Source organism: Anser brachyrhynchus (assembly GCF_964034855.1).
Source record: "Anser brachyrhynchus genome assembly, chromosome: 2".
In the NCBI taxonomy this organism is placed as follows: Eukaryota; Metazoa; Chordata; class Aves; order Anseriformes; family Anatidae; genus Anser; species Anser brachyrhynchus.
Window position 1 is genome coordinate 71,636,667 of NC_137695.1, and position 26,716 is coordinate 71,663,382.

The 26,716-nt window shown below is 37.9% G+C and overlaps 1 protein-coding gene across 9 annotated transcripts in view; it reads right to left on the reverse strand.

The window, feature by feature from the left end:
- CDYL (chromodomain Y like) overlaps nucleotides 1-26,716 on the reverse strand; it is a 108,266-nt gene that overhangs the window by 10,867 nt on the left and 70,683 nt on the right. For all 9 annotated transcript variants that reach the window (XM_080581799.1, XM_080581804.1, XM_080581803.1 and 6 more), the window contains 2 exons: nucleotides 1,220-1,476; nucleotides 374-546 (listed from right to left, as the gene is read on the reverse strand). In XM_080581799.1, coding sequence (XP_080437925.1) covers nucleotides 374-546; nucleotides 1,220-1,476 — 430 coding nt within the window. The remainder of the gene's footprint in view (nucleotides 1-373; nucleotides 547-1,219; nucleotides 1,477-26,716) is intronic.

The window sequence follows — 26,716 nt, forward strand, 5'->3', positions numbered from 1 at the left end:
TATCCATCATTCCACTGTTCTGTAGGCACTGTATCGTTACTCATTCAGTGCACATCTTGTGTCTTGTGTGTTAAATTAGTTTTCCAGAAACTCCATGGCTGTTTAAGTCTTTTAAAATTGGTTTCAACTGGAGAAATATTATCATAATACCAGTTCTCATAGTAAAATTTTAATAGTATAAATAGTGATGCATGAAATGACAACCCAAATAGAAATGGCCAGGGAGTATAAAGAAGTGCTGCACACTTATCACATAGCAGGTGAACATCTGAGGTCTTGTTGAATTAGAGACTTCTGAAATAGAAGAGATAAAGCAAGCCAGACTACACAATGAAAAATACCCATTCAGATGATTGAAGATAGCTTTACATACCTAATAGCTTCTGCCATCTTAGTGCTTTCCTTTTTTCTATCATCTGTTAAGCGTCGTATAAAATAAATAAAATCAAGACCACAGCAGAAAATGCTACCAACTGCACTAAACAGCACAAGTTTACTGTCATCTGCAGCTGCTGTGTTCAGTGCACTTTGGACTTCCTTCATTACCTGAAAAATCAAAAATTCATTAGAATCCTTTTATTATATCATTAAAAAGTAGCGTACTGTTCTTTCCCCTCCACAATGAGGGATCCCAGTCTTCAACATCCTTAATTTTTCCTCAGGATCCATTCAACCATGATATTAGAAAAGTTAATTTCTTTTCATTATTCAAATATTAGAAAGTAAAAACAAAAACAAAACAAAAAGCAAGTGACCGAAAAAACCACCCCAAAACAACCAAAAAAACCATGAGTATTAGAAGCTTTACATTTTAAAATGTAATTACGGTAAGATAACGAAAACACTAAGAAAAGATCTAATAGATGTTATCCGTAACTACAGAATTCATTCAGCATTTCTGTAATTTGGACAGCAGATGGCATATGCAACCAGTTCAGAAAAAAAGAAACTTAATTCAGGCTAAAGTTTGTTTCAAGTTGCACTTGACAAATTGCCATACTTATTATAAAAGACAATCCATCAAAATATTCCGATAATGTAGCTAAATAAATTCATCAGAATTATACTAGAATTCAGTTGGATGTATAATATCTTACAAACAAAGATCTAAGTGCCATTTTGCATATGCTTATACCTGAATAAGTGGTGCAAATAACGCAAATAAGAGATTTATAATTCTTCCCATACCCTTACCCCCCAAAATCAGAATTGTTCTGACCTCTGGATTTAGTGAATTATTTTCCGATGATTTCGTTGATAGCAAAATGTGTGTGAATCCATCTTGTTTCCTAACAACAATGTCTCTGTACCGGTATGCGCTCTCCGTTTGTCGCACACTGAAACGTAGCCTTTTATCAAAAGGTTGATCTCTCCTGTCATCAATAAACCTCCGTTTGCTGGCTGTCACTCCTGTTACAGAAGTCTGTATGTTGGTTGTACCATTGGCTGCTAATGCTTCCATAAAGGTGGATGTACCTGTAAAATAGTTTAAACAGTAACCTTCCATTAATAACATTTTAATTAGTTCACCAGTTTCAAGATCCCTATTAGCATGAAAACATGCTAGTCATATTATTAAGAACACACATAAATATGAAACTCCCCTGGAAGTCAATGCAAGGTTACAGAAATATACAGTGTGCACAGAACAAAATTAAAGTGGCAAAGGGATCCAGGCAAATGAATTTTATGTTTAGGAGAAAAGAAGCAAAGCAGACCAAGAAATAAATTTCTTTTTAGAAAGGAGGGAAAGGTTTACTAAATGTTCCTAATACCAACATGCTTCAGTAGGTTTCTACTTGTTTAAAAATAAAATTCACACAATATACTAATGCTCTACTTTTTCATTTTCCAACATTAAGTGGTCTGACAGCATCAAGATCACAAAAAGAAAGCAGATGTCTTTTGTTTCAAAAAACACAAAAAATAATAAACGGAAGAAAATGACACCTACAGCAAGTCAGATAGAGATCTTGATTGACAAGATCATATAAAGCATGGTAGTCTTTAAAGGAAGAAAAAAATAAAGACTATATTGCTTTGGGAAGGAATCAAAACACATGCAGTGATGGATATTTTAATGGATTCATAGACAATGAGATATTTCTCAAGTCTAAACAATTTTGCTATTAAAACTGGCAAATAGAGAATAGAGCATTATGTCTTTCTGGTCCTTTTCCCAGTAACTTAAATAGACAGAATTTGAAGGAATGCAAGTAAACAGGCCATTCTTCATAACACAGAAGGGACAGGTTTTTCTATAATCCACATTAGAGACATAATATCAAATAATTAGCATTCATAAGAGAAAGTAAGAGAACATCTTGGATCTATTATCCATCTGTATGTTAAAATTTTCATGTAAACTACCCATAAAGTTTGTCAGATCAAAGTAATCAGGTGTGCATGAGGAGTGGGATTAAAAATGTTGGAAAAATGCATCACAGGCCAAGATACAAGAGGTTTGAAAGTCTTTTGCTGAAAACAGAAGCCTAAGTCTATGTTAAAATCTTCTGGATAACTTCAGTCCTTATCTCACAGATATTCCAGGACATCATGCATAGGATGCCTTTTAAGAAGCAGAGTTAAAACACATTTAATTAACCACCTATTTACATGTCACTGGTGGATCTTGCTTCATTCTTCATTAACTTTCTGAAGAAGCTAGATTTGGAACATTCTAATATGTTATACTATAATTACCTTTTTTTTTTTTTTTATGTTTCTATACGATACTTGAAACACTTGTTGGTCCACTGAAGGTGTTAAAAGACTCACCTAAATAATGCGAGTCTCCACATTTTGACTATATTCAAAAGTTGCTTAATTTTACCCATATGAAATGAGATATATAATCTTAAGACTAATGGAATTAAACTTTAGAACATTGTACATTTTTCTATCTGTATTACAGAAAACGCCTTCAAATATAAGTTTTAATTCTAAATGTTTCTAAATAAATACATCTGATTATAACTCTGTTCTAATTAATTAGGCAAGTTGCCTGCCAAAGGAGCTATGAAATAAGGTTTTATTTTACTTTTTGAAGTCTTTTTTTGTCATATGAGTAATTTAATTCTCTTACCACAACACTTTTTGTAAGGATAGACACTTCAAGATTTTTCAATTGTTTAAAGTGAAAGGAGTAAGAAGCTGAATTCAGCTTGCAATCATCCTTAGGGAGAATAGATGTGAACAAAATGAAATGGAAAAAAAAATAGTTTATATTGTCACAGAAGATTCGTGTTTATTCCTAAATTTTCACATCTTATCAAATTGCCTTTTTCATTTCAGCAGAATAAATAAAAAATTAATGCAGACCAAATGTGAAATTGATGAGGGATGCTTTAGATACCTTACCCTTATAAACTATACTGCATGGATTACACCCCTTTAAAAGGAATCCCTTCAAAGGGAATTTGCAGGAACAACACTGCTGCCCCACGTTTCTTTAGGAAACTGAGATGAAATTGCATCACTATCCACAACGGTTTGTTTTTCCATATGAACAGTATATTAATACAACTGAAATATCATCTAATTTCTAAACTTTGATATAAGATCTTCTTGCGTCTGTCCTAGCCATCATGAAAAAAAGTGGAGAACCCAGAGAGCACAATAGACTAGACTAAGCCAAAAAAAAAAAAAAAGGCAAACCACCACCATCAAAAAAAACCCAAGTTAGTAAACTTGCATAAGAACTTTGAGTAGATCTTTGCGCACGACTCATCCAGCTAAAGACAGACTCAAATAGCAGAAAATTACTTTTGAGATTTAACAGGCAATGGTTATATATTCCTGAGAGGCAAAACTTTTGGCAAGATGGACCAAAATGTAAACACCACACTTTTCATGCTTGTTGAATTGGCAAGAGATGTTTTAGCTTTCTTATATAAATTTTGTCCGCACTTGTCAATAGTTAGTTTCCAAACACAAACAAGGGGCAGCTGCAAGGCAGTGGAAGAAGTCTCTTCCATCTCATCTTGTAAACACACTTTTAGGACAATTAGACTGAAACCAAAGGCCCGTCTGCTTTAGAAATGGCACTTCTGCACAGGGAGATTTAGCCAACTCTTACGAGTTAGAGAATGGCATCCACAGAGTTAAAACAAATTCATCAGTATTTATTACTAGCACTGTATGTTTGCAATGTTCTACACCTTGAAGTGTAGGGGGCTGTTTCTTTGGCATCCAGTCCTTGAAAGTGAAGAAACAACCCAGAGATGTAAAGCAGAGCTTCATGATAAATATAAACAGGGAAGGATTACATCACTGGGCAGTCTTGGGCATGCGTTGCAGCAAATGTGGATGAAAATAAAAAACGTACCACAGAGAAGTAAGTGTATTTCCATATACTTCCACAGGTGATAATTTTGCATTGGGGTTACTTATTTTCAAGTTAATTAGAACTATATTTTACAATTTTAAAATGTGTATTTCATAACAAACCAAAAAGATGTTCTGCATTTTAATGCTTTCATAGAAGATAGCGAATCAAAGACAAAGAACCATGGCCCTCCCCTTTAAAAAAAAAAAAGCTTCAAAGAAAGCAATTTATCCTGGATATCATCAACTAATGCAGAACAATGTTTGCTTAAAAAATAAACAGCTCATATTTACAAAAATAATCAACATAATGTGATCATCTTAAAGGTGAAGACATACTACTGGTGCTTAAAGCTTCAGCATACAGATGCAAAATGAAATTAGCAGTACTTGGGTTTTGTGGCTGTTGATCAAAACCTGATAACAGTCACCATTTTCATGCAGCACTCTTAGAAAAAAGGGGGGGCGGGTGAGGCTATGGATAACAGATAAGAAGAACTGATCTTCGTCAAAAGGAAGAAATACACAAAATACAGGAGCTGAAAAAGGGGAAAAACAGCTAAGGTATCATCCCCATCCCACTGGCAGAAGACAACAATAACACAAAACAGCCATCTCCCCAAAATATGAAGGGGGTAACAATCAAAATGCATTACTGTTACTGTCTCACAAATTCTTGAGAAGTTCGGTTTAGTTCACATAGCCTGACACAGTGCTGTTTCAGATGCCTGAAGAATGAGCATAGGAAGATGGGAGGTGTGAACAATGCTAACTATTTTCCTCAACTCCAGCCACTGGAAATTTACAGATTCCTATAATTTCTATGTCTATAATCATAGGGTGCACCCAAAGCCATCTATTCAAAGTCTCACCTCCCATGAAACTGTCCAATTTACTTTTAAGGCCTCTCCAGTTTTGTCTTCCAAAAGAAGTTTTGGCAGTAAGTTCTGCAAGGTACTTTTTTTTACTTCCTTCATCCTGTCAGCACATCCCTCCTCCAAACTGATCAATCTCTATCCACTTACCCTCTCTTCTTCCAGAAGCCATTCCAAAGCCCTTTCCTCTCTATATCTTTTTCTCTTCAGCTAAATCTTGGAACAAATTGGCACACAATGTTCAAGATGGGGATTGTATAATGCATCATATTCAAGCCTCCTCTTTTGTCTTCTATCCTTTTCTAAGATAATTTCTACTTTATTTTATTTTAAGCTAGCACTGAGCAAATGTTTGTAGAAAACCACCCAAAACAAATCCAAGGACCTTTTCCTGAGCAGTGCCACATAGTCAAGAACCAGCCATTATCCAGGTACAGTTTTGTTTTGCTACAGGCAGAGTTTTTGTACGGAATTCTGTTTTGCCCCCTCCTCATTACTTGGGATGAATCTGCAGTGCAAGTAATCTCCCATTTTAATCATGCAATCACTCAGTATTTTGAGATGTGTCTACAGTCATCTTAGTGAGCTTCAGGGACCCTCACACCTTTCCTGTACAGTAATGCGCCAACCACTTCCTCTCCTAATCTAAGTAACAAAATGGTTAATAAGAAGCATCCATTGAATAAGCAAATGGACTAACACCAGCAACAATAATTTCTTGAATTGTTAACTGCAAAAATAATACTGTAATTTTAACTGATTTCAACTCAAGCACGGGAGAGAGAAAAATAAGATCTGCAAAACTGATTTTAAAAACAAAAATACACAAAAAACAGTGCTGGAAGTTGCATTTTATGCCAACAGATAACATCCTTTCTATACCGTTTTGTACTCCCCATACGTACAAATGACCAGACTTCATATCAGTTGTCCAGCACAGGTTGCCTCGTGTTCCCTTTTTGCCTACAAGCAGTGGTTTCTTATCACACATTCATAGGTACTAGCAAACTGTAACTGTACACACTGCTAAGTTTTCACAGTTTTAACCCTGCAGTACATCAAGTATTTCACATGAGACTCTAACCCCAGACAGTGATACTGCAATGCAAACTTAATATAAAACAGCTTCCAGTAATTTTTCCACCTCTGCTTCAGCAATTACAAAGCAAATATTTGCGGTGTATTGGCACAGATTATAGTTTTTTAGAACTTGTTTTGAGTATCTATCAAAACCGTATGTGCTCCAAAGAGCTACTCTATACGTGTACCATTTTTTATTTTTTTTGTCCCAGTATATATATTTACAGCATTTACATTTTGGCATCAAGTAACAGTTCCAGCATTCTCCAAATATTTGTAAGAAGAAAAGAATAACTCAATTTGTTGTGACTTTCACCTAAAATACTGTTTCGTACCATGTTTCTGAAAAAGTGTTCAGAAGGTATCTGTCACTTACGAAGGAAAGGTTCACTTCACATAAATCCTTCCAGGAGACAGCGTTACATTGGCGCAGCGCACAAACCAACCGTTTTACCAACACTACTCTGCACAACCCCAGCATTAGAACAGGCAGCCTCAGATGTGACCAGGAGGGGAAACAGCGATACCTGGTCAAATGATGGGCTGCTGATCACTGTCATCCCCTGCCACGGGGGCTGAAACCTCCTCAGACCCTTGGTGTTGGGGGAAGAAGCGGGGATGTGCAGTCACTTTATCTTTTCAAATAAAGTTAGCCACTTCTTGATTCTGTTGTAGGGAAGCAGTTACATAGGGAAACATTATATATTCTTCAGCCAACTCCTGTTTCTGCAAATTTGTCACCTGTCCATACACGAAGAGTGCATGTTTTAAGCACAGCCTAACTGGTGAATTACTGCGGTGGTTCTTTGTGAAGCATCTGCAACAGGCAACTATAAGTCAGCAGTAGAGAGAAACAATCCTGCAGTGGCTACGAGGCTTTATTGTCAGTGTCTATCTTCAATTTCTAAAAAGCCCTTAATTCCTACTCTTTTCCCTGTATTTTGCATGGATTTTAAATGTCTCTTTGAAACCTGTTAACCTACGTTTCTTACAAGACACTGTTTTTTTGGACAAAGCTAACATGAGATGAAAAACACATACAAACAAACACACAGGTAGTATTTCCCTATTTGATTAAAAGTTTTTCGACCCTACACCAATTTTTGTCTTGGCTGCCACGTCACATTTAGAGCAATATGATCTACAGTAGCCATATTTTCCTTCTGTAGATAGTTTTCTCTGTTTCTTTTGTTACTTAGAGCATCAATCAAATATGTTTACAATGACACTGTTAGGAAGATGGCAGCATTCGTGGTCACATTTCACTTTAATAGGTTATAGACTATGCAATTATTTTTGGTTTTGAATGTCTTTCCTCCTCATAGCATAAGCACACAGGTAAAGAGAAACTTGTAATTCCAACCCCCAAAATGCAACTAATAAGAACATAACACTACTGCTGAAAGTGGGCAATCATAATGAGAGAAAACAGCATGAGAAAACTACCTCAAGTTTTCTTTGTCTGGACACTTTAAGTCATACAAGTGATAAAAACGACGTTTGCGTACTTTTAAAAGATGTGAACAACAAAATATTAGCCTTGACATCTGCTAGGACTATGCATGTAAAAAACAACAGGCAAAATGTTATTAATGTAATTTGGTAACAAAGCTCTTAAAAAGTCTGATCAAGTTTTGCTACCTCTGAGAAGGAGCTATGTATTTTTATGCATAAGGCATTAAGTAAACTTTCCACTTGCTGTCTTAGATTGAAGGAAAAAAAAAAGCCCTCCTAACAACTGAAAAAGGCTTTTCAAACACATTTCCATCCTTATTATTTCACCTGAAATATATAAACTAACGCTCCTTGGGTGAATAAATTCTTTTTCTCCTTTATCTTGGCATCTAGACAAACTAGAATTGCTCTCTTCTCCCTTTCCACTTCTGTTTTATACTCACTTTGGAGTGATTTTTCTTCCATTTAATCTAGTCAAAATAATACTGATAAACAGGAAAAAAAAGTGCATATGACTATTCCCATCATTTTAGATGTTATTTAAGATGTTTGAAAGGAGAGAAAAAAAAAAAAAAGCCCCAAACCCTCTGATATCATTCCAATCAAGAAATCCCAGCCATATTTCACAGTAGCAAAGAGTTATTTGTATTTCTTTTCCTTACAAATAAATACAAATGAGAAAAACCTTCCCCAGGTTACAGACTCCTTTTTGAGGTCACTTAATACTGGGAACATTTCATAAGAAGAGCCCTCTCCTATCTTGTCCCTCAATATTCTCAGAGCTGCAGGTTATGATACCAGAGCATTCATTTGAAATGCTCTCAAATTTGAGAGTTAAGTAAGGACATCTCTTGGGGCTCATCTAGAGAGGAAAGCTACCACAAAATAGGCTAAGGTTTAAACGTGAAGTATACCCAGCTATTTCACACTAACTCCTGAGGTGAACACATTCTATATTAAGAGCACTTCATTGCAATTTAATCCAATTCCCAAAGTGATCTAAAAAAAGGCTCTCTTCATGTGGAATAAGAGTGTCCTAATGTAAGGCTAGCCTAAAATAGATACTGGTAAAAGAAATCCCAGGCACTTTCCTGTATAGACATGAACTTGTACATGCCCTGTACACGTGACATAATTCTTGTAAGAATTACCAAAACTTCCTAAAACATTTTCGCTAACTTTTTACAGAGATTTAAATAGGTGGGTACAACACCACTATGTTGGCAAAATACTTTCATTTGCCTTTTTTTTTTTTTTTTTGAAAACAGCATGTCAATAAGTATTCACATTTCATTCTTATCACATAGATGCGGCTTTAAATACCAGACTTTGCAAGAACTCCATTCACAACTGTCCACAGAAATGTTTGGCATTCAGATGGAGGAAAGTACACGGCAAACAGGGACAGAGGACTTTCAGAGGTTCGGGAGGCTGATGTGTACATATTAAGCTCTTCAAGAAACTCTGATTTTTACTGCTCAGAATAGCTGGAGTAAACATCCCAGCTGCGAAGAGGTGTCTCTTTTTTTACAGATCTATCTCAAGAAAGTACAGACATCTTTGCGGCCACTGCCTGCCATCTGTCATTAACAGCAGATGTCTTGACCTCCTGTGGGACGGTCACCAAGAGGTTCATTAAGAAGTGTCAGTGAAAAGGTTACCTGAAGCTGTACTAGCTTGATGCACAAAGGCCACCTCCCAGTACGCAGCTGCATGCCGCTGTGCAACATGGCCAGCAATACCCTCAACCTGGATAGTCTGCAGCACATCGCGTTGCTGGGTAGCAGTCTGTTCTGCAGCAGCACCCCTCATCAGAAATAGCTGACCTCGACAGAAATATCTGGCTGGGGTGGGAGGGGAAAGCACAAAGGAGGAGTCTTCACTTGAGTCTTTTGAGTACATAGGAAAAAAACCTAAGTGTTTCAGTGCTGGCTGTTTAGTCCTGAGTCATGTGCTTAAGCAAGCGTGCCTGGAGCACTTCTGCTGCTTGAAGGGTTGCAGAGCAAAAAGCAACAGAGCTGGGCATTGACCGGGGGGGGTGGGGGGGGGGGGGGGGTGGGGGTAGAGATGGAGGAAAGAAAATATGGGCGGAAAGATCAGAGGTCTTGGTGATATGCAACACAGCTCGAGTCCTCTGATGAACAAATATGCGTTCAGAAATGCACATGCCAAGCAGGCTCGTACTTTTGAATCCAAGGTACTCAACGGAGAAAAGTAGTCTCTACTGGAGAATCAAGGATTTGGGCCAAGATCTGTGAAAGATCCTGCATTTAGGTGAAGCACAGAATAGCTATGAACACCACACCTAAAGAGGCATTCACTAATTACTATAGAGGCAATCTCTCCCCCAGTTTTCCCAGTATTCCGGGAAAATAAACCCACACTACAAACTGGATGATGAAAGGATGCAACAGGTGCTGAATAGTCCAATGCACTGAACTGAAAAAGTGATTCAGAACAGTATCTTGCCAAATCTGTCCTTTTATTTTGTTGGAGAGGAGTAAATCCCAAACAGCTTAAATAAGTTATGATGGTAAGAAGAGTAAATACAGCCTCTGCTCTCAAGCTAGATATGATCTCTCCTGTTTGTTTTTGGCAATACCAGCTAAGATCAGTGTGTGTGAGGACATGTCTGCAGTGGAGAACTCATGGAGAATATCCAGAATTCTTCATACTTCCCATACTAACAGAAAACGAGAAGAGAAAGTCCTAAATTTAACAGTAGCAGACCGAGAGTAGAAGACTTGGATCAGATGCTTTGTATGAAGAAAACTTCAGTGATATCCTCTCTCAAGTAGGCAGGCAACTACTAGAAAAGAGGACATACAGGTCCCCACATCATCTTGCCCTGTAGCTCAACCCCAGTACAAATGATGCACTTCTCCAGGTTCTGGGATTTGCAGAGATAGCAAAGATCTTGAACATCGCCATATGTTTTGGGAAAATGCCCATCATAAGAACATGTTTACATCAAATCTTGAAATGGAGAATACGGAGGTAAATAAGCAAATAAAATAAATAATAAAACATGCCCAGAGTAAACCACAAGGCAATAACTACATCTGAAAGCAGCAAACAGAAAAATGCAGCGACCCAATCTCAGCCAGTAGCTGGGAAGAACTGAAGGCATTGAGTTGCCTTTATACAGCACGATGCATCGCACATGCATGGGTAGTGTTTGGGTGTGTTCTCTTCATATTGCTGACGAAAGAAATCAGATTGTCTTTAATTGCTTAGGCTTTCAAAAATATGGTGCAGAGCTGCTAAGTGGCCTCCCTCGGGCTAAAGAGCAAGTCTGTATAGAAGTCAGGCTTACAACAGTTACAGATGGTCCCAATCCCCAAAAGCTACTTTCCTTTGTAAAAATCTGCTTTTATAAACTACTGTGTTTTTGTTTCGTGTGTGTGTGTGTGTGTGTGTGTGTTTGCTTTTGTGTTTTTTGTTTTGTTGTTCCCAGAAGTTATATGCATCTAGAACAAAGTACAAATAAGAATATTGATACTATTGCTAGCCAGAACAGACCGCTAAGGAAGCAATGGAATAAGCACTACGGTATTTAAGTGGAACGTTTTGTTTCAGCAGCACCAATATAAAACCGCATTCTCTAAGAGATTATGAAGGCTAATATTAGGAGGCTGAAATCTTGAAGAAAAAAAGTCAAAAAATTAGGAAGTTTTAGATGTGGCAGAATAAAAGCAAACAAACACAAAACCCAATGTGGTTTAGGACCAATTTCAGAACAAGTTTAAAAAAGATAAACCAATTAAGATCTGTCTCAGAGTAGGACCTAACAACTATTATCAACTGCACTGAAAACGGGAAGCTTAGTCGGGGACCATAATGCCTTTGCTGCACAAAACTAAGAACTAAGCCTATCATATCTGATTCTTTCAACTGAAGTGTGCAGCAGCCTCAGAAAGAATTTTCTAGGTTGTGTAGCTAGCAATAGCAAAGTAAGGTTTATTTGACAATTGCAAATGGAGGTAGGACCACATCTTTTCACAGGAGTCATACTGGTGTGATCACAGTTCAAGAGTCAATCTGCACATTTTTGAATATGATCACTGCGAGTGCCTGTAAGGAGTTGGGTCCACAATGTGACAACTTGAGATAGTGGGGTCATGGAAACCTCCATTTGAATTTTGGGCTTGGGAATTGTTGCAGTTCCAAAGTACAGTGATGGAGCTTCAGATGTTCGGTAGGAATTTCATAAAGCTGTGCTTGGACTTACATTTACTCAGAAGTGGTTCATGGGTAATGGGGCTCTGAACATATCTTTACATATAGCCTTAAGTAGTGAATCTTGCCTTTGGAAACAACCCATTAAGAATACACAAAGAAGTCAAAAACATCAGAGGAAGTCAGTACATAAAAGACAGAAGAATTACTATTAAGAAAACCAAAGATCATGTACACAAAAAATGCTGGGACCAGTACATAACTAGCCCCAATTGTCAACAAAATTTGAAATTGGAAACCACTTAGAACATTCCATAGATGAGACAAAGTGGTAGCTGAATTATACCACTGATTGTTTCCTGAAATCTGCCAAGGACCCACCTGCTCAAGTCAGATTCTGACCACTAAACAAAACAGAATAAACAGAATAGAAACAAGACAGTATTGTCAAATAGAATTGAAATTTAATTTCTATTAAGATGAATGCTGTGCAATTTTAGATACGTTTGTTATGTAAAAAGATATTGCATTAAATATTTTTTTAGACAATACCAAGACACCTCACTCATAAGGAGAGGATAAATAAATTGAACTAAACTTATACAGTAATTGAATTATTTTCTTCAGGAGTGAGATGTAGCTTCAATTAAGTCCACATGGTTAAACAGGTCAATAGGAACTGAGGGGAAAAATAGAATATGCTATACTTACAAGAAAATAGGAAGTAAAGAACACTGGGAAGAATACAGGGAGATGCTAAAACAGATAAAGAACGGTATTAGAAATGCAAAGTAAAACTCTAAAGTTTTCATAGTTAATGATGCTAAACACAAATCATTTTTCCAGTGATAAAAAACAAGAGAGAGGAGAATTAGACCAAAAATAAGAGTGAAATGTGTTGCAAGTTACAAAGTTAATTAAAACATCAGTGGAGAAATCAGCATGCCAAAAGAAAACAGAAAGGATTTATAATGACTATATTGTACATGTAACAAGTGACAGACTAAAAAGCTTGAGCATGGCAAGATTGCTGACTTACAGTATAAAAAGAAAAACATATAAATGTGATAGCCTAGATGGGAAATTTATCATAGTAAGTGAAATACCTCTGAGACTTGCTTGCTTAAAGACTGGGAAACTTGGAAGGTACTTTGAGTAATAAAATTTGTATTGATATAGTTTCAGAAAGAGTTTTAAAAAATCCTAAAACTAAAAACAAACAAAAAACAACAAGAAGACAACAAAAACAACAAAACACAACAGCAACAACAACAAAAAAACACACCAATCAGCCCAGACCAAACAGCCCTAAACTTCTGCAGTTTATTTCTGTTACAAGACTGTTCTCATTAAGTCATGTTTTAAAAGTTCCCTTCTGATTAAAAGCTACTGGGGATCCAAAGCAATACTCAGGAGACCCATACTGGATACTGTAGAGAAATTTTATCTTCTTCCAACAGTTCACTCGTTACTTGCCATATATTTTACCAATATTTTGCAATTTCATACCATTACTAAACATGCATCAGAAGCTTCCCTAACATGTATACTTAATTTTATGTAAATTTCAGGATTTTAGAATAATATCAACACAGCAACACTATTTTGCTCAACATTGAAGCTGTATGCAATTATCCTTAGTGATAATCAAGTTGGAAATACATTGAAAAGTTAAAAACACAAACCTATATAAGATTATTTTTGTAAGATCCTAAAACATGAAAGTTTCTATTGATGACAAAAAGTGGAAGTTAGTACTCATTTCTGTTTTTCTACCTAGTAACAACTCAGATTTCAGGGCTATTGTGTGATAAGACTGGCAACAGTGTCTGTCATCAGGAGTTTGATATTCAGGGTTGTATGAAACTTTGCACCTCCAGTTGATTTCAGAATATGTTGCCATAAGGTCACTGTTAACTCTGAAACAAAGATGTTGCATATAAGTTTCTATTCTGTTATCTACGCATCACCATATTGAGGATTTATGAATAGTATCAATATTTTTAATTACTACTGTAGATAAATTTTCAAATATAGCTAGATAACAGCAAATACTACAGTAGCAGAGATTTCCCCCAACAGCTCAGTTAAAATACTGTCAGGATCTCAAAGGAATTTGTCTTGAAGGTGTTCTCTCAACTCATTATAATTAACAAAAATGCTGCAGTGGGACCATTTACTTTTTCATTAATTCTTAAACAAAATGATACACTTGCTGAAGTTTCCAAAAGAACGTATGTGGTGGTTTTTTTTGTTTATTTCTTTAAGTTTTTTATTTGTTTTGAAACAGGTAGGAGACTAAGAGCAAGAAGGAACACGATCATATTCTGGCTCAAGCCAGGCCAACACTCTGAAAGCATTCTCCACGTTCTTCCCTATTCCAAGGAGCAAGACGTCTGCTGTACGTCTGTCCATGGGCTAGATTGCTCTTGCCAGCAGACTAACATGCAGTTTAGATGGCACGCTCAGGAAAACAAGCCAAGGATCTTCCACAAGTCTCAACATAACCCCATGGAAAATGCTCTTCCCTCGTGATCCAGAATTATTCACCAGTACCTAAATATTGATCTAGTCTACGTAAAATTAAAATTCAGATTTGTTTCCCTTCACAGTTCTGTCTCTTCCCTGTATAGGACCCACCAGACTGGAAAGAAGTCATTTTTTGTGGGTATTTGTATCCAACCCAAAAACAGCGCATCAGGGCTCCCGAATACCTTCTCCCCTCCCCAATACGTTTGCTGAACAATTCCTTGAAAGCTTCCAAAGGTAAACAAAATTTCGGTTTAAAACAAACTTACCCTCATCAATATTTTTGCCCCATTTAACTTTCCTCTCCCATCCCCTAGTCTTAAGACCGAGAACTGGAATACCAAGCCAAACTTACAAAGAACATTAAACTTAGTTCAATTACAGCAGAACATCCAGGAAAATGTACTAGTGTTTTCCTACCGTGGACTCATTATTTGTAAAGAAACATCAACATATGACTAAGTACCAAGAAATGAGTAATAAACTGACATAAACAAATGAAGATATGCCAAAAACAACAACAACACCCTGACAAAAATTATTTCAACAACAGGAACAAGCCAAACATTTTTGCACGGTGCATTGGGATAACTTTCAGCTTGGTCAGTTCCTTCAGCTGCCTCATCAGGCTGCCCAAGTGTTACTGCTGACCAAGCAGGACAGGAGGGAAGGGAGAGGAGGAAAGAGATGATGGGATAACTGAAAAAAAAGCTTGAAAAGGACATCTAGAGAACAGCAATGCATTTCTCTCCAGGTTTAAAAAATGTATATACTGACTGGCAGAAACAACTGTAGAAAAGGGTATGTATTTTCTCATGCAAACCATTTAATTATGAGATTGAGTTTATTGAAAATAAACTTCAATGAACCACTGATCTGTCTGCACAGAAAAATGGCAGAACTGAAATCACTAGGGAATAGTAGTAGTCATTGTAGTGCGACATACTCTTTCATGCTCTACAGTTTAGAGCATTAAAAAAACACCTGTTGTGAATGTAAACTGCTAATATTTCAATCACATGTCTACAATGAAAACTGAGACTATGAATGACTTCTGCAAGCATAAGGTGAATTATCATTTAGAATGGATCTGTGGACTAGTTTACTGATACTGTAGAAAACATCCAGTTATGAAAGCACTTCAAACATTCCCAAACAGAAAAATCATGAGAAAATTGCAGCAGATATCTGGTAGAGAAATACAGCACATCTCATTGATGACAACAATTTGTAGTTTATTAATGTTTTGCCAGAGAGCAAGGAAACGAGAAAAGTTGTCATAGAGAAGAAAACAACATTAGAAGTGTACAAGATGTCCTGCTGAGACACGAGCTAGATGATGAGATTGGAGGTAAAGTCATGCATCTGCTGAGATCGCCACAATCTGCGGTGGAGTGAAGCATGAACCGGGACAGTCAGAGAAGCACGACCATTCATCGCTTCCTCTTCACAAACAGGGATTTCACTGCCTACTAGGTCCAGGACTGCCTCTACAGCATGAGTTTTGCCTATAATAAATTCTAGAGCAAATTGGATGAAAGAGGAAAGGAAACAAATGCTCAAAGTGGCTTCATAAAGCAGACTCTCCAAATGTTCCTCTAAGCATAGCTGAATTTAGATGAAGGGTAGAAGGTCCTGCACTGTTTCATTTCAGCAGCTTATCATTAGGAAAATATTCCTATTACTTAATCATATAATTACTTTGGAAAGGGTTGTAAAGAGAACGGTCTGACATCTCTGAGAATTATATTAACATACTCAAAAAGCCAGTTTGGGATTGTTTAGTTGCTGACTTTAGAGGATGCAGAAAACAGTGGAACTGACAGAACCTCTAAGGATGCTGGGAAAACTGGATTTTTTTCCCCTAAACTAACAGCTGCAGTAAATTGCAGTCTTCATGTCAAAAGACATTCCTTCTATGCACCCTGACATGTTGCCCATCATTACCAGCCCATGACACAGTCCTGCTTTCAAAGAGACTCGCACAGTGCCATGCTGGTTTTCCCAGAGCCCCTCATTCCTAAGACAAGTCTTTTGCTGTGCCTCACACTCTGTGCAGACAGGAAGCAAGCAACCCTTTTCCCTTTCTTTTTGTCTGTCTGAAAAAAAAAAAATTAAAAAAAACCATACACCTTTCCCCTTCCTTTTCATCTGGTTTATAGGCATTCCCTGTAACATATAATCTTCATCCTGACTTAATGAAAAATAAATGTGATGACCACCATTAAATAGGAAGCAATCAAGAGCAGGAGTGGATTTTGGCTCAAGAGGGTGAAATGGAGACACAACAAAAAACCTAAACAGATTCTTCTTTTGTTTTCAGATTTACTCCTTCTACGTAACATTCTTTAAACTGCTCTGAACTAAAATAAAAATGTTGCTTCTAAGCAAAGTCAGATGCGTATTTAATATATCGAACTCATTTGCAAATAGGATTCTTTTCTTCCCTTTTCTAAACTCTGCTTTTGCTACAATCTCTATTGTTAAAAAAAATTTTTGCCTATCCATTCAAGAGTAAAATAATTATAGCACTTATTACTATGAATAGTTAGTATTTATTTCTTTTGCTCTATGATCCTGACTGCATCTTATTTATGTTGTGTGTAGGAAAGAAAAATGAGAAACATAACAGAGTTTGCAGATACTAATACTGCATCTAGCTCAGTAAATTCTCCTTCAGGGAGGCTAAAAGTAAAGCAGAATAAACCCAATGCTATATCCTCAAGACTGATATAAAATTAATCATAACTTCAGTCCCACATATGTATAGCTGAAAGCCAGAAGTGATTTAACCTTAAATTCTAAGATTAGAGGGATGTTTCCTTTACACGGTGAAGAGAAACCAATAGCTTGAATTCAGACTATTTCAAGGTCACTCTTCCAATAGGGTCTGATAGTGATTGTACTGTTCTGGCAGCTTAAAAATATTACATCTCAGTGGTCAGAAGACAATTGGAAATATCAACTTCTCATAGTTACTTTCCTTCCAAAAGCACCAGAGAACAACCAGCCCACCCCAAGTCTCAGGTCCACAGCCCCCTCAGTCAGGATACCACTATAAAACCCAGAGATTTTGTCTCACACAGGATCACAAGCAAGATGGTGCTGGCTCCCCTGTACAGGCACACGACAAAACCAGACAAATAACCTGTACCCATATGCAAAATAGTGAGCATACAACCACATAAAATAACATATGAACACTGCCCTGTGTTGCAATTCTGCATTATCAGAGGTCTGAGAGGTGTTTTTTACTGTTCTGATACAACTAAACACTTTAACAACAGGCAAATTCAAACTGGACTCAAAGCAAAACCAACCCTCCCCTCCCCCCATTTGCAGTCATCACAAGCAAACACAGTTCCACAAAAAGTGATGCGTCTCCAGAGACAAATTATTTTCACTAAACATCATTTTCATTGAAGATTTCCCTCACTAAAACTGTTTCCCTGCACCCTTGACTAGCTAGCTTTGTCACAACTTCTGATGTCTCAAGCACATCTACAAAAGCAAGCGGCATTCTGATTTATGGCACTACCTAAAACACCTTTTGCTCCACCAGAGGAGCCTCAGAGAGAACCTACCTCCATTTCACAGTTCCTTGCTCCTTCCTTTCATCTGTGCTCAGTGAGATAAAAACTACTGGCCTCTTTTTGCTTGCTGGTCCATTCTTTAACCACAGAGCCATAGCTGTTTCCAAGTGCCCATTCTCCTGCGTGTGTGAACCATTTGATGATTAAATCAATAACAGCATCTGCAGAGCAGTGCAGGGGGAAGATAGATTTAGATGACAAAGGTCTCTTCCAGCCCTATTTCCTGTGATGCATACATGACCACATTATGTAGAGATTCTGCCTTTTTGTCTTGACCTACAAGGCAGTTACTTTTCAACAAGCTGGACAAAGAAAAGCTACCTGGACTGATGGTATCACATGCGGATTAGCAAACCCACAAAAACAATTGGATTCTCAGCTAACTGCTGCTTTCAGTCTCGATGGGAAACTCTCTGCTTGTCCTTGAATGAACCCCAGGGGGAAAAAATCCTCTTCTGTGGACATGCCTCGAGTATTTGTCTGCAAAGCCACAACCACAAACCTATTATGTATCTGTACCTCTGCCACAAAATTTGGAGTCTTGTGCTATGTAAGGTTTTTGTAAGAATGTTCCTACGGATTGCATTCTCCACTCTGAATCCACCATTTCTGCAGTGACCTCACTGAGGTGAAAATTGCTCCCATTTTATGCATTATTTGTAAAATACTTCCAAATACAGTAAACTAGAGTCTGTGACTGGTTACAATAAACGATAACCTTATAAGAGTCACAAAATAATGATGAGAAAAATAGCCTGTGGTAAGAGGAAACTTCTAAATGATCAGATTAGAACTGACAATTCCCTTTCCTCCAAGGGTAAGGAGCATGACCACTCATTCATCAGGGGAAACTGCTAATCTCCTTGGTTTCAACACAAACCAAAATACTATCTAAATTAAATATGGGTGCTATTATTGGATATATTTTGTGCAATACCCTTTGGACTGCCCAAGGGAGTTTATGGCCTACTGTAGGAGTTGTTCCCTGGTATGACCTTCTGCAGTGCAATAAACTGAGCAATGCTTTGCCAGGGAAAGGTCCTTGCAAGCAAAACCAGAATTCAGAAGCTGAATGAGTTGCAGGAGAGACCTCCACACCGGCTGTACCTTGGGCCAGCCGCTGCCCTAGGGTAGTCCAGCAGAAGGCAGGCTCCCTGCCATGCAGACGTGGAAAGGACATGGCAAGAGCAGAGAGTCACCCTCTCCCGCCCAGTGAAGCAAAGCATTAGCTGCAGAAAGATAGCAAAGGCTAATGAAATTTGTCAAGAGGGAAGGGAGGGAGGAAAAGGAGTTTCAGCAGGAGGAGCCCTCAGCTGCGTGCCAGCAGAGACAGCCACAGCTGGTTGTAATCTGGTGAGCAGCCCCTTCCCAACCTGGCCTGCTCAGGCCCAGATTCAGCTGTCCCTGCTCCTGCAGGCACAGCCCTCACACCCTCCCAGCACAAAAGGAGCAAGTTACAAAAATACTCCTCTCAAAAACAACCCCCCCCCAAAAAAAAAAAAACAAAAGTCTTAAGGTAGCAAAAGGCACATCTCTGACACAAAGGACAAAGCTCTGTTAAATTGGAAATCATTGCACAAAGGTTTGTGTAAGTGGCAGATGATCGCTCTCCTACTTCCACTGTTGAGATATTTGGAAAGCAAACCTCTGAGCAACCTATTGCACTCATGTCTTAAGAGAATTCTTGACATCCTATACATTTCTTTCATATAATTCCCTCTGATGTAAGCTCAATATTCACTACAAAACTTTCTGCTATTAACTTTTTCCTCTGAAGATCAAATTTATTATTCTGGATGAAGAAGGCACTATGTTTAAGCTTCCATAACAGGTGAAGGTGCCAAAGTTTTTGCTCTTCCTTTTCCCAAGAGGCTAAAAGCTCAAGCCAAAGTTTCATCACTGTCCCAAAGCTTAAATAGTGCAAGTAACGGATGTACACAAGTCAATGGGCCCCGATGGGATCTACCCCAGGGTACTGAGAGAACTGGTGGAGGAGCTGGCCAAGCCGCTTTCCATCATTTATTGGCAGTCCTGGCTATCAGGGGAGGTCCCAGTCGACTGGCGGTTAGCAAACGTGACGCCCATCTACAAGAAGGATGAACTATAGGCCTGTTAGTTTGACCTCAGTGCCAGGAAAGCTCATGGAGCAGATTATCTTGAGGGTCATCACGCGGCACTTGCAGGGCAAGCAGGCGATCAGGCCCAGTCAGCATGGGTTTATGAAAGGCAGGTCCTGCTTGACGAACCTGATCTCCTTCTATGACCAAGTGACACGCTTGGTGGATGAGGGAAAGGCTGTGGTGTGGTCTACCTTGACTTCAGTAAGGCTTTTGACACCATTTCCCACAACATTCTCCTCAAGAAACTGGCTGCTCGTGGCTTGGACTGGCGTACGCTTTGTTGGGTTAAAAACTGGCTGGGTAGCCGGGCCCAAAGAGTTGTGGTGAATGGAGCCAAATCCAGTTGGAGGCTGGTCACTAGAGGAGTCCCCCAGGGCTCAGTACTGGGGCCAGTCCTCTTTAATATCTTTATCGATGATCTGGATGAGGGGATCGAGTGCACCCTCAGTAAGTTTGCAGATGACACCAAGTTAGGTGCGTGTGTCGATCTGCTCGAGGGTAGGAAGGCTCTGCAGGAGGATCTGGATAGGCTGGACTGATGGGCTGAGGCCAACTGCATGAAGTTCAACAAGGCCAAGTGCCGGGTCCTGCACCTGGGGCACAACAACCCCAAGCAGTGCTACAGGCTGGGAGATGAGTGGCTGGAAAGCTGCCTGGTAGAGAAGGACCTGGGAGTATTGGTTGATAGTCAGCTGAATATGAGCCAGCAGTGTGCTCAGGTGGCCAAGAAGGCCAACAGCATCCTGGCTTGTATAAGAAGCAGTGTGGCCAGCAGGTCTTGGGAAGTGATTGTCCCCCTGTACTCGGCTCTGGTGAGGCCGCACCTCGAGTACTGTGTTCAGTTTTGGGCCCCTCGCTACAAGAAGGACATGGAGGTGCTCAAGCGAGTCCAGAGAAGGGCGACCAAGGTGGTGAGGGGTCTGGAGAACAAGCCTTACGAGGAGCGGCTGAGGGAGCTGGGGTTGTTCAGCCTGGAGAAGAGGAGGCTCAGGGGCGACCTTATCGCTCTCTATAGGTACCTTAAAGGAGGCTGTAGCGAGGTAGGGGTTGGTCTGTTCTCCCACGTGCCTGATGACAGGACGAGGGGAATGGGCTAAAGTTGCACCAGGGGAGGTTTAGGTTGGATATTAGGAAGAACTTCTTTACCAAAAGGGTTGTTAGGCATTGGAATGGGCTGCCCAGGGAGGTGGTTGAGTCACCATCCCTGGAGGTCTTTAAGAGACGTTTAGATGTAGAGCTTAGTGATATGGTTTAGTGGAGGACTTGTTAGTGTTAGGTCAGAGGTTGGACTAGGTGATCTTGGAGGTCTCTTCCAACCTAGGTGATTCTGTGATTCTATAAAATGCCTTAAAGTAGTTCCAACCCCCACAAATAAGACATACACCATGTAATATTTTCAATGGAATTCTATCCATTAAATATGTCTGTCCACTGAAATTTGGTCTGTGTGAATGTATACACACACTAAAAACTCTCTGTAAACTTTTTTTTTTAAATAATTAATTTTCTTCCTGGAAATGATGTTCCTTTGTCTGTCACAGTAAAAAAGGTTAATCAGCACTGGAAGTTCTTCCTTCTCATCTGCTTAGCAAAGCTGCATTTATGATTCAAGAAAATCAACTATTGTTTAATTTGTTTTTTGTAATTTTTTACCAGTGTAATTGATTCTTTAGCCATGTGGATTTTAGCATTAAACTTCATTAAAATAATCTAACATTGGCTTATTTCATTTTATCTCTAACCTATATTTCAAAAAATGCTTTTGTTATCACTTGGCAAAGACTCACTTCTTGGTTAATATTTAACAATGTGACCACATTAAGACCTATTTTCTCTTACAAAATATGGCAAAGTACATATTAGTAAGTATTGCTACAAAACAGCAAGTGAAATATAATTTTGTGTAAACAATCAGAAGCACATGGACATTTCTCTGAATATGTGCATTTAGACCCCACCTGACAGAGATTATGAAGATCAGTCATCAGAGCAATTATCCATGTCCTTATTGCAAGTTTCAAGTGCTTAAGTTTCGCCTGGCATCAATCAATAAACAAAATAATTTCAAAAAGAACATTTAAGAGCAGTACATAAACACAAACATGAGCTTTAGAGCAAAAAAGTGCAGTGTGACTAGGAACATACTGGCCAAACCTAACCATTGGAGATGAGAGACCAAGAACATGAATGTTAAGGTATCATCACCATTATGACACTCCTAACCACTACAGCAGTGGAGAATAACAGATGAACTATTACCTCTGTAGTGCTTGTAATAAATGGAATAAAATTAATCCACAAAACTGTGGATATTTCAGGCAAACAGATTTGGTCAACCAGAATGTTTGTCTATAGAATTCCTCTGGTTTATAGAACTGTACAGTGTTTTGAGAGAGAGACACAAAGAAAATAAATCCCCTCTATAATTTAAACTATTTGTCTTTTAGTTGTTAACCTGTTTCACAAGTTAAAATCTAACAACATTTGCAACAAAGAGGTAAAAAACAAATGTAATCTCCAATGCAACCACAAATACTGACATCCTAGAGAAATCTAAACATTTTAAAGACTGAATACCAAAGAATTAAAGTAAGGATACATTTGTAGGACTTTGCACTAAAATTAACTGGCATATAAAGGGGGCTGTAGAACAGCAATCATCAGATAAAGCCCAAGTATCTTCTGTTCAGGAAACTTTTAGTAGATTTAGGGAATGAGCTTCTGAAACAGGAGACACTTCACTGATTTTTTTATGCACTGAAACCTGTGGCACTCATTAAATGTTCCTTGTTTTACAGATTCTTGTTGTTTAAATCATTTCAAGTAAGCTAGAAATGAAAAGGAGCAACATGCTTTCTGCATGTTTCATTTCTATCCTGCTGCTGCTGCTTGTACCTTTTCACCTCACAGCAACTGAAAAACTGTGTTACACAGTGAGAAGAAAAAACAAGCAAATAAAAACCTGAGAAGTCTATTAGTACTGGAAAACAAAACCTTACTACAGAGATTATATGGAAAAACTAAACCAAAAGGACAGAAAAAAATGAAGATAACATATGGAGAAATAAAATGTATAAATCTGAACTTAGTGTTGAGCTGTCAGATAAGGGCTTTTTCGTTTGAGCAGTAATAGCATATGAGAGTATCACAGTACCAGCCTCAACTGTAAAAGAATAAACTGACATTGGAAGAAAGAAAAAAAAAATAAAGTTCCCAAAACATACACACATTTCTTCAAAAGTGAAATGCAGTTTCTTATTAAAGCACAAAGTAGAGCTTCAAAGACATATTAGCTCTTTCATGCAAAGAGCTAATATGGTAAACTATCCAAATGATTATAAAGCAAATAACTAACAGAATTACACCAACTTCACTTTAATTATGAGAAAATCTAACACCTGCCAGTGAATTTAATGAGTGCTCATACTGGAAATAGACAAACCCCCTGTAAATAGTGAAAGGGTGCTATGCCCTTTGTTTTCCTTATTTTAAGACAAAAAAAATAAACCTTGGGATTGCTACAATTAGTTATGTATTATTGCACATTACCAGAAAATTACTAAGTTATATTCTTTAATGCAAACAATACAGCTTTAGTTCCCAGCTGGACCAATCTGTATGATTTATTTACATGCTGAAACTAGGTCCAAAATGTCTTTTCAGATGTGTCATGAGAAAGCATTGATGAGATGCACGAGTTGAAAACTTTCTCCAACGGTAACAGTTAGAACCTCTTTTTTCCCTTATAAAACACTCTACATCTTGTAGGCCACACATCATTACCATGAGAAGACTAAAAGAAATAGAAGAGACAGCAAGAACCCTTAATGCTCAGGAATTAAATTGCTCTTCACCAAACATAACAGTCTTTGTAAAAATTTAAGGATTTAGATTAACCTGATACTTTTGCAGTGCTTCCTACCAGCCTAAAGAATTATCTTAATGATTTCATATTGACAGCCTGGTTCTCTGGCATGACCAGACAGCAGGATAGTAGGGAAGCAGGGATTTTACATGTACTTACAGATGCCATCGCAGGGGATCTTATTATCCTGAGCTTTAATAACATGGAAACACTAAAATAAAAAAATTATCAAATTCTGTAGTCTTAAATAGAAGGTAGAGATATGGAGATTATTACCGCTTAGATTTAATCATGTTATTAATTCAAAGCATCAGACTCGGACAATGAAATTTGAATTCTTCATAACTTAGGCAAAAAAGAAATAAATCTGATCCTAGAGTCTGACCAGTACATTTTGTGGGCAAAAGCCTATTACACTAACTATAACCAAATAACGTGGCTTGAAGAGGATTTTAACCAACTTATATGTAGTAACTTCTCTTCTTCCCCACCCCCAATTAATAATTTTTACTTATAGACCACAAAGTCCAAGCTAGTTTGGATATGCACCACATCTGCAATGTTGATCCATGAATTTATCAAAGTCTCTGAAACACAGGTGGGATTACAGAATTGGGTATCAGTGTTGGGAGTTTTAAGGGACTGTTAACACTAACACATACTTAACGTCAGACACACTGAAATTCGTTTTCTGCATCATCTGAATCACACTTTTAGTGCTCTGTGCATATCCCTGCAAATTACACTGTCAAATATACAAAGACTTTCTCCGAGAAAAATATTATTTAAGAATTATATTATGCATCTTCCCTCACAGGTGCACTAAAAGGAAGCCATCCTGCTACAGTCTTCACATAGAAGAAATGATTTGCCACTGGCAAATGCAAGAGCAAAGCTGCAGTTTCATGCAACCACGAAAAGCCCTAAATTTAGTACTTCTGGTCAGCCTGTAAACTAAGACAAGTTTCTTACCTGCAGAGTGAGCAAAGAAACCTTTCCTGTCACCATCTGGTATCAAAACTATCACTCTAAATTCTGAACTTTCCAGACTACAGAAACCACCATCCCGTAGAAAGGTATATTGCTCTTGAAGGTAATTTGCCTCTTCTGGCAAAATGTCACCTCTTACAGAACCACATAGATCATTATAAACATACTGTTATAACCTATAAGCTGCAGACTGTATTTAAATTTGGAGATGTGCATTTTTATTTACGAAACTGTTACACAAACATTTGAAATCCTTTAGTCTTTATTTGTATTCTTTACCCTTTCCCAGAAATGTCTGTATTCGCCATAACAACTGCCTTTCATGAGACCATTGGTAGTTTTTATGACTCTTGGCTCTCAGAACGAGACCAAATACAGGCTGCTGTCTCAAACCAGTAGAGGTACCTGAGAAAATGTGGAATGATGGAAAATAAAATGTACAAGGCAAAAATTACTGATTATTTTTCTTAAACACATACAATTTGTCACTGAATTTCACCACGAGATATTTTAATCCTTCTGAGTGGTGACCCTATGAAGTCAGTTCTTAGAAAGTTTGAGGTCACATTTACCTTGCACACAAGCAAACAAAAACCAACATTGCCACTTTCTATGATATGTAATATAACCAGGAAGAGTCAAAGGTTTTAAAGAAAGTCTCAATGCAATGCTCCACTGCTTATGGCACTAAACAGTCATCCAAAAATCATTTTAACAACCTATAAGTGAAAAGCATGTCTGTCTGTAGGACAGAAAGACCAGGGGTTTTTTAGGATACCCATGTTGTTTCTTTAAGTCTGCAACAGGAAGTCAGAGCACCGACAGGAAAAGTTCTTAGCAAAAATTCAATTAACTGAAGCTCTGCCTATTTATAATTAATGATTTTGCCCATTATGCTTTTATTTATTTATTTTTCAAATTCTGAACAGGTATTTTGTTAGAGCATAAAAATTTCCGTAGTTCTGTACAGTTATCAAATAATATGGAACTGGATGCTGACTTTCTTGTTTTATTTCAAGAGTGGTAAAATGAAATAAATGCTGAAAGTCATCCATTCAGTACTTATTCTAGTATTACGTAGATTTATAGGATATTTTGAGATGAGTACTTGCCCCTAACCTCTGAATCACAACCCTTAATTTAAATGAGCTGAAGCCCAGTAATGAGGCTACTGATTCATGTACTTGAGTCTAAGTGATTTATAAATCATTTACCTTCACAGAGAAAGGAGACTAAATAACTCTGGCACTATTTTTTTTTTTTTTAAAGGAGAGTGATCACCACCAGAAAGAAATACAATACATAAGAGACTGCTCATTTTTACTTACAAAGTCACAGCCCAAAGAATGGGAAATATATGGGAAAATAAGGAAATCTGACTGTGATGTGAGCAGGACCAAGCATAATTATATATATATATATATATTCAAACAAGTAGTGCATAACTTTTTTGAAAGTCTGCAGCTAAAAATTAAACAAAGTGCAGCTGATTCAGCAGTGTCGACTAGCAAAAATGCAAGTCACTGTGCAATGGAAGAGCCAGTGCACTATAAACACTGGAAATTATTCCCATGGAAGAGATGCACTGCAAATCACTCCTCCAAAATCAATACTAAAAATAACTATAATTACACAGCTCCTTGGTCAAAACATGTGGTTAATGTTACCAAAAGGAAATCAAACCAATAAAGTCCACTACTCCAA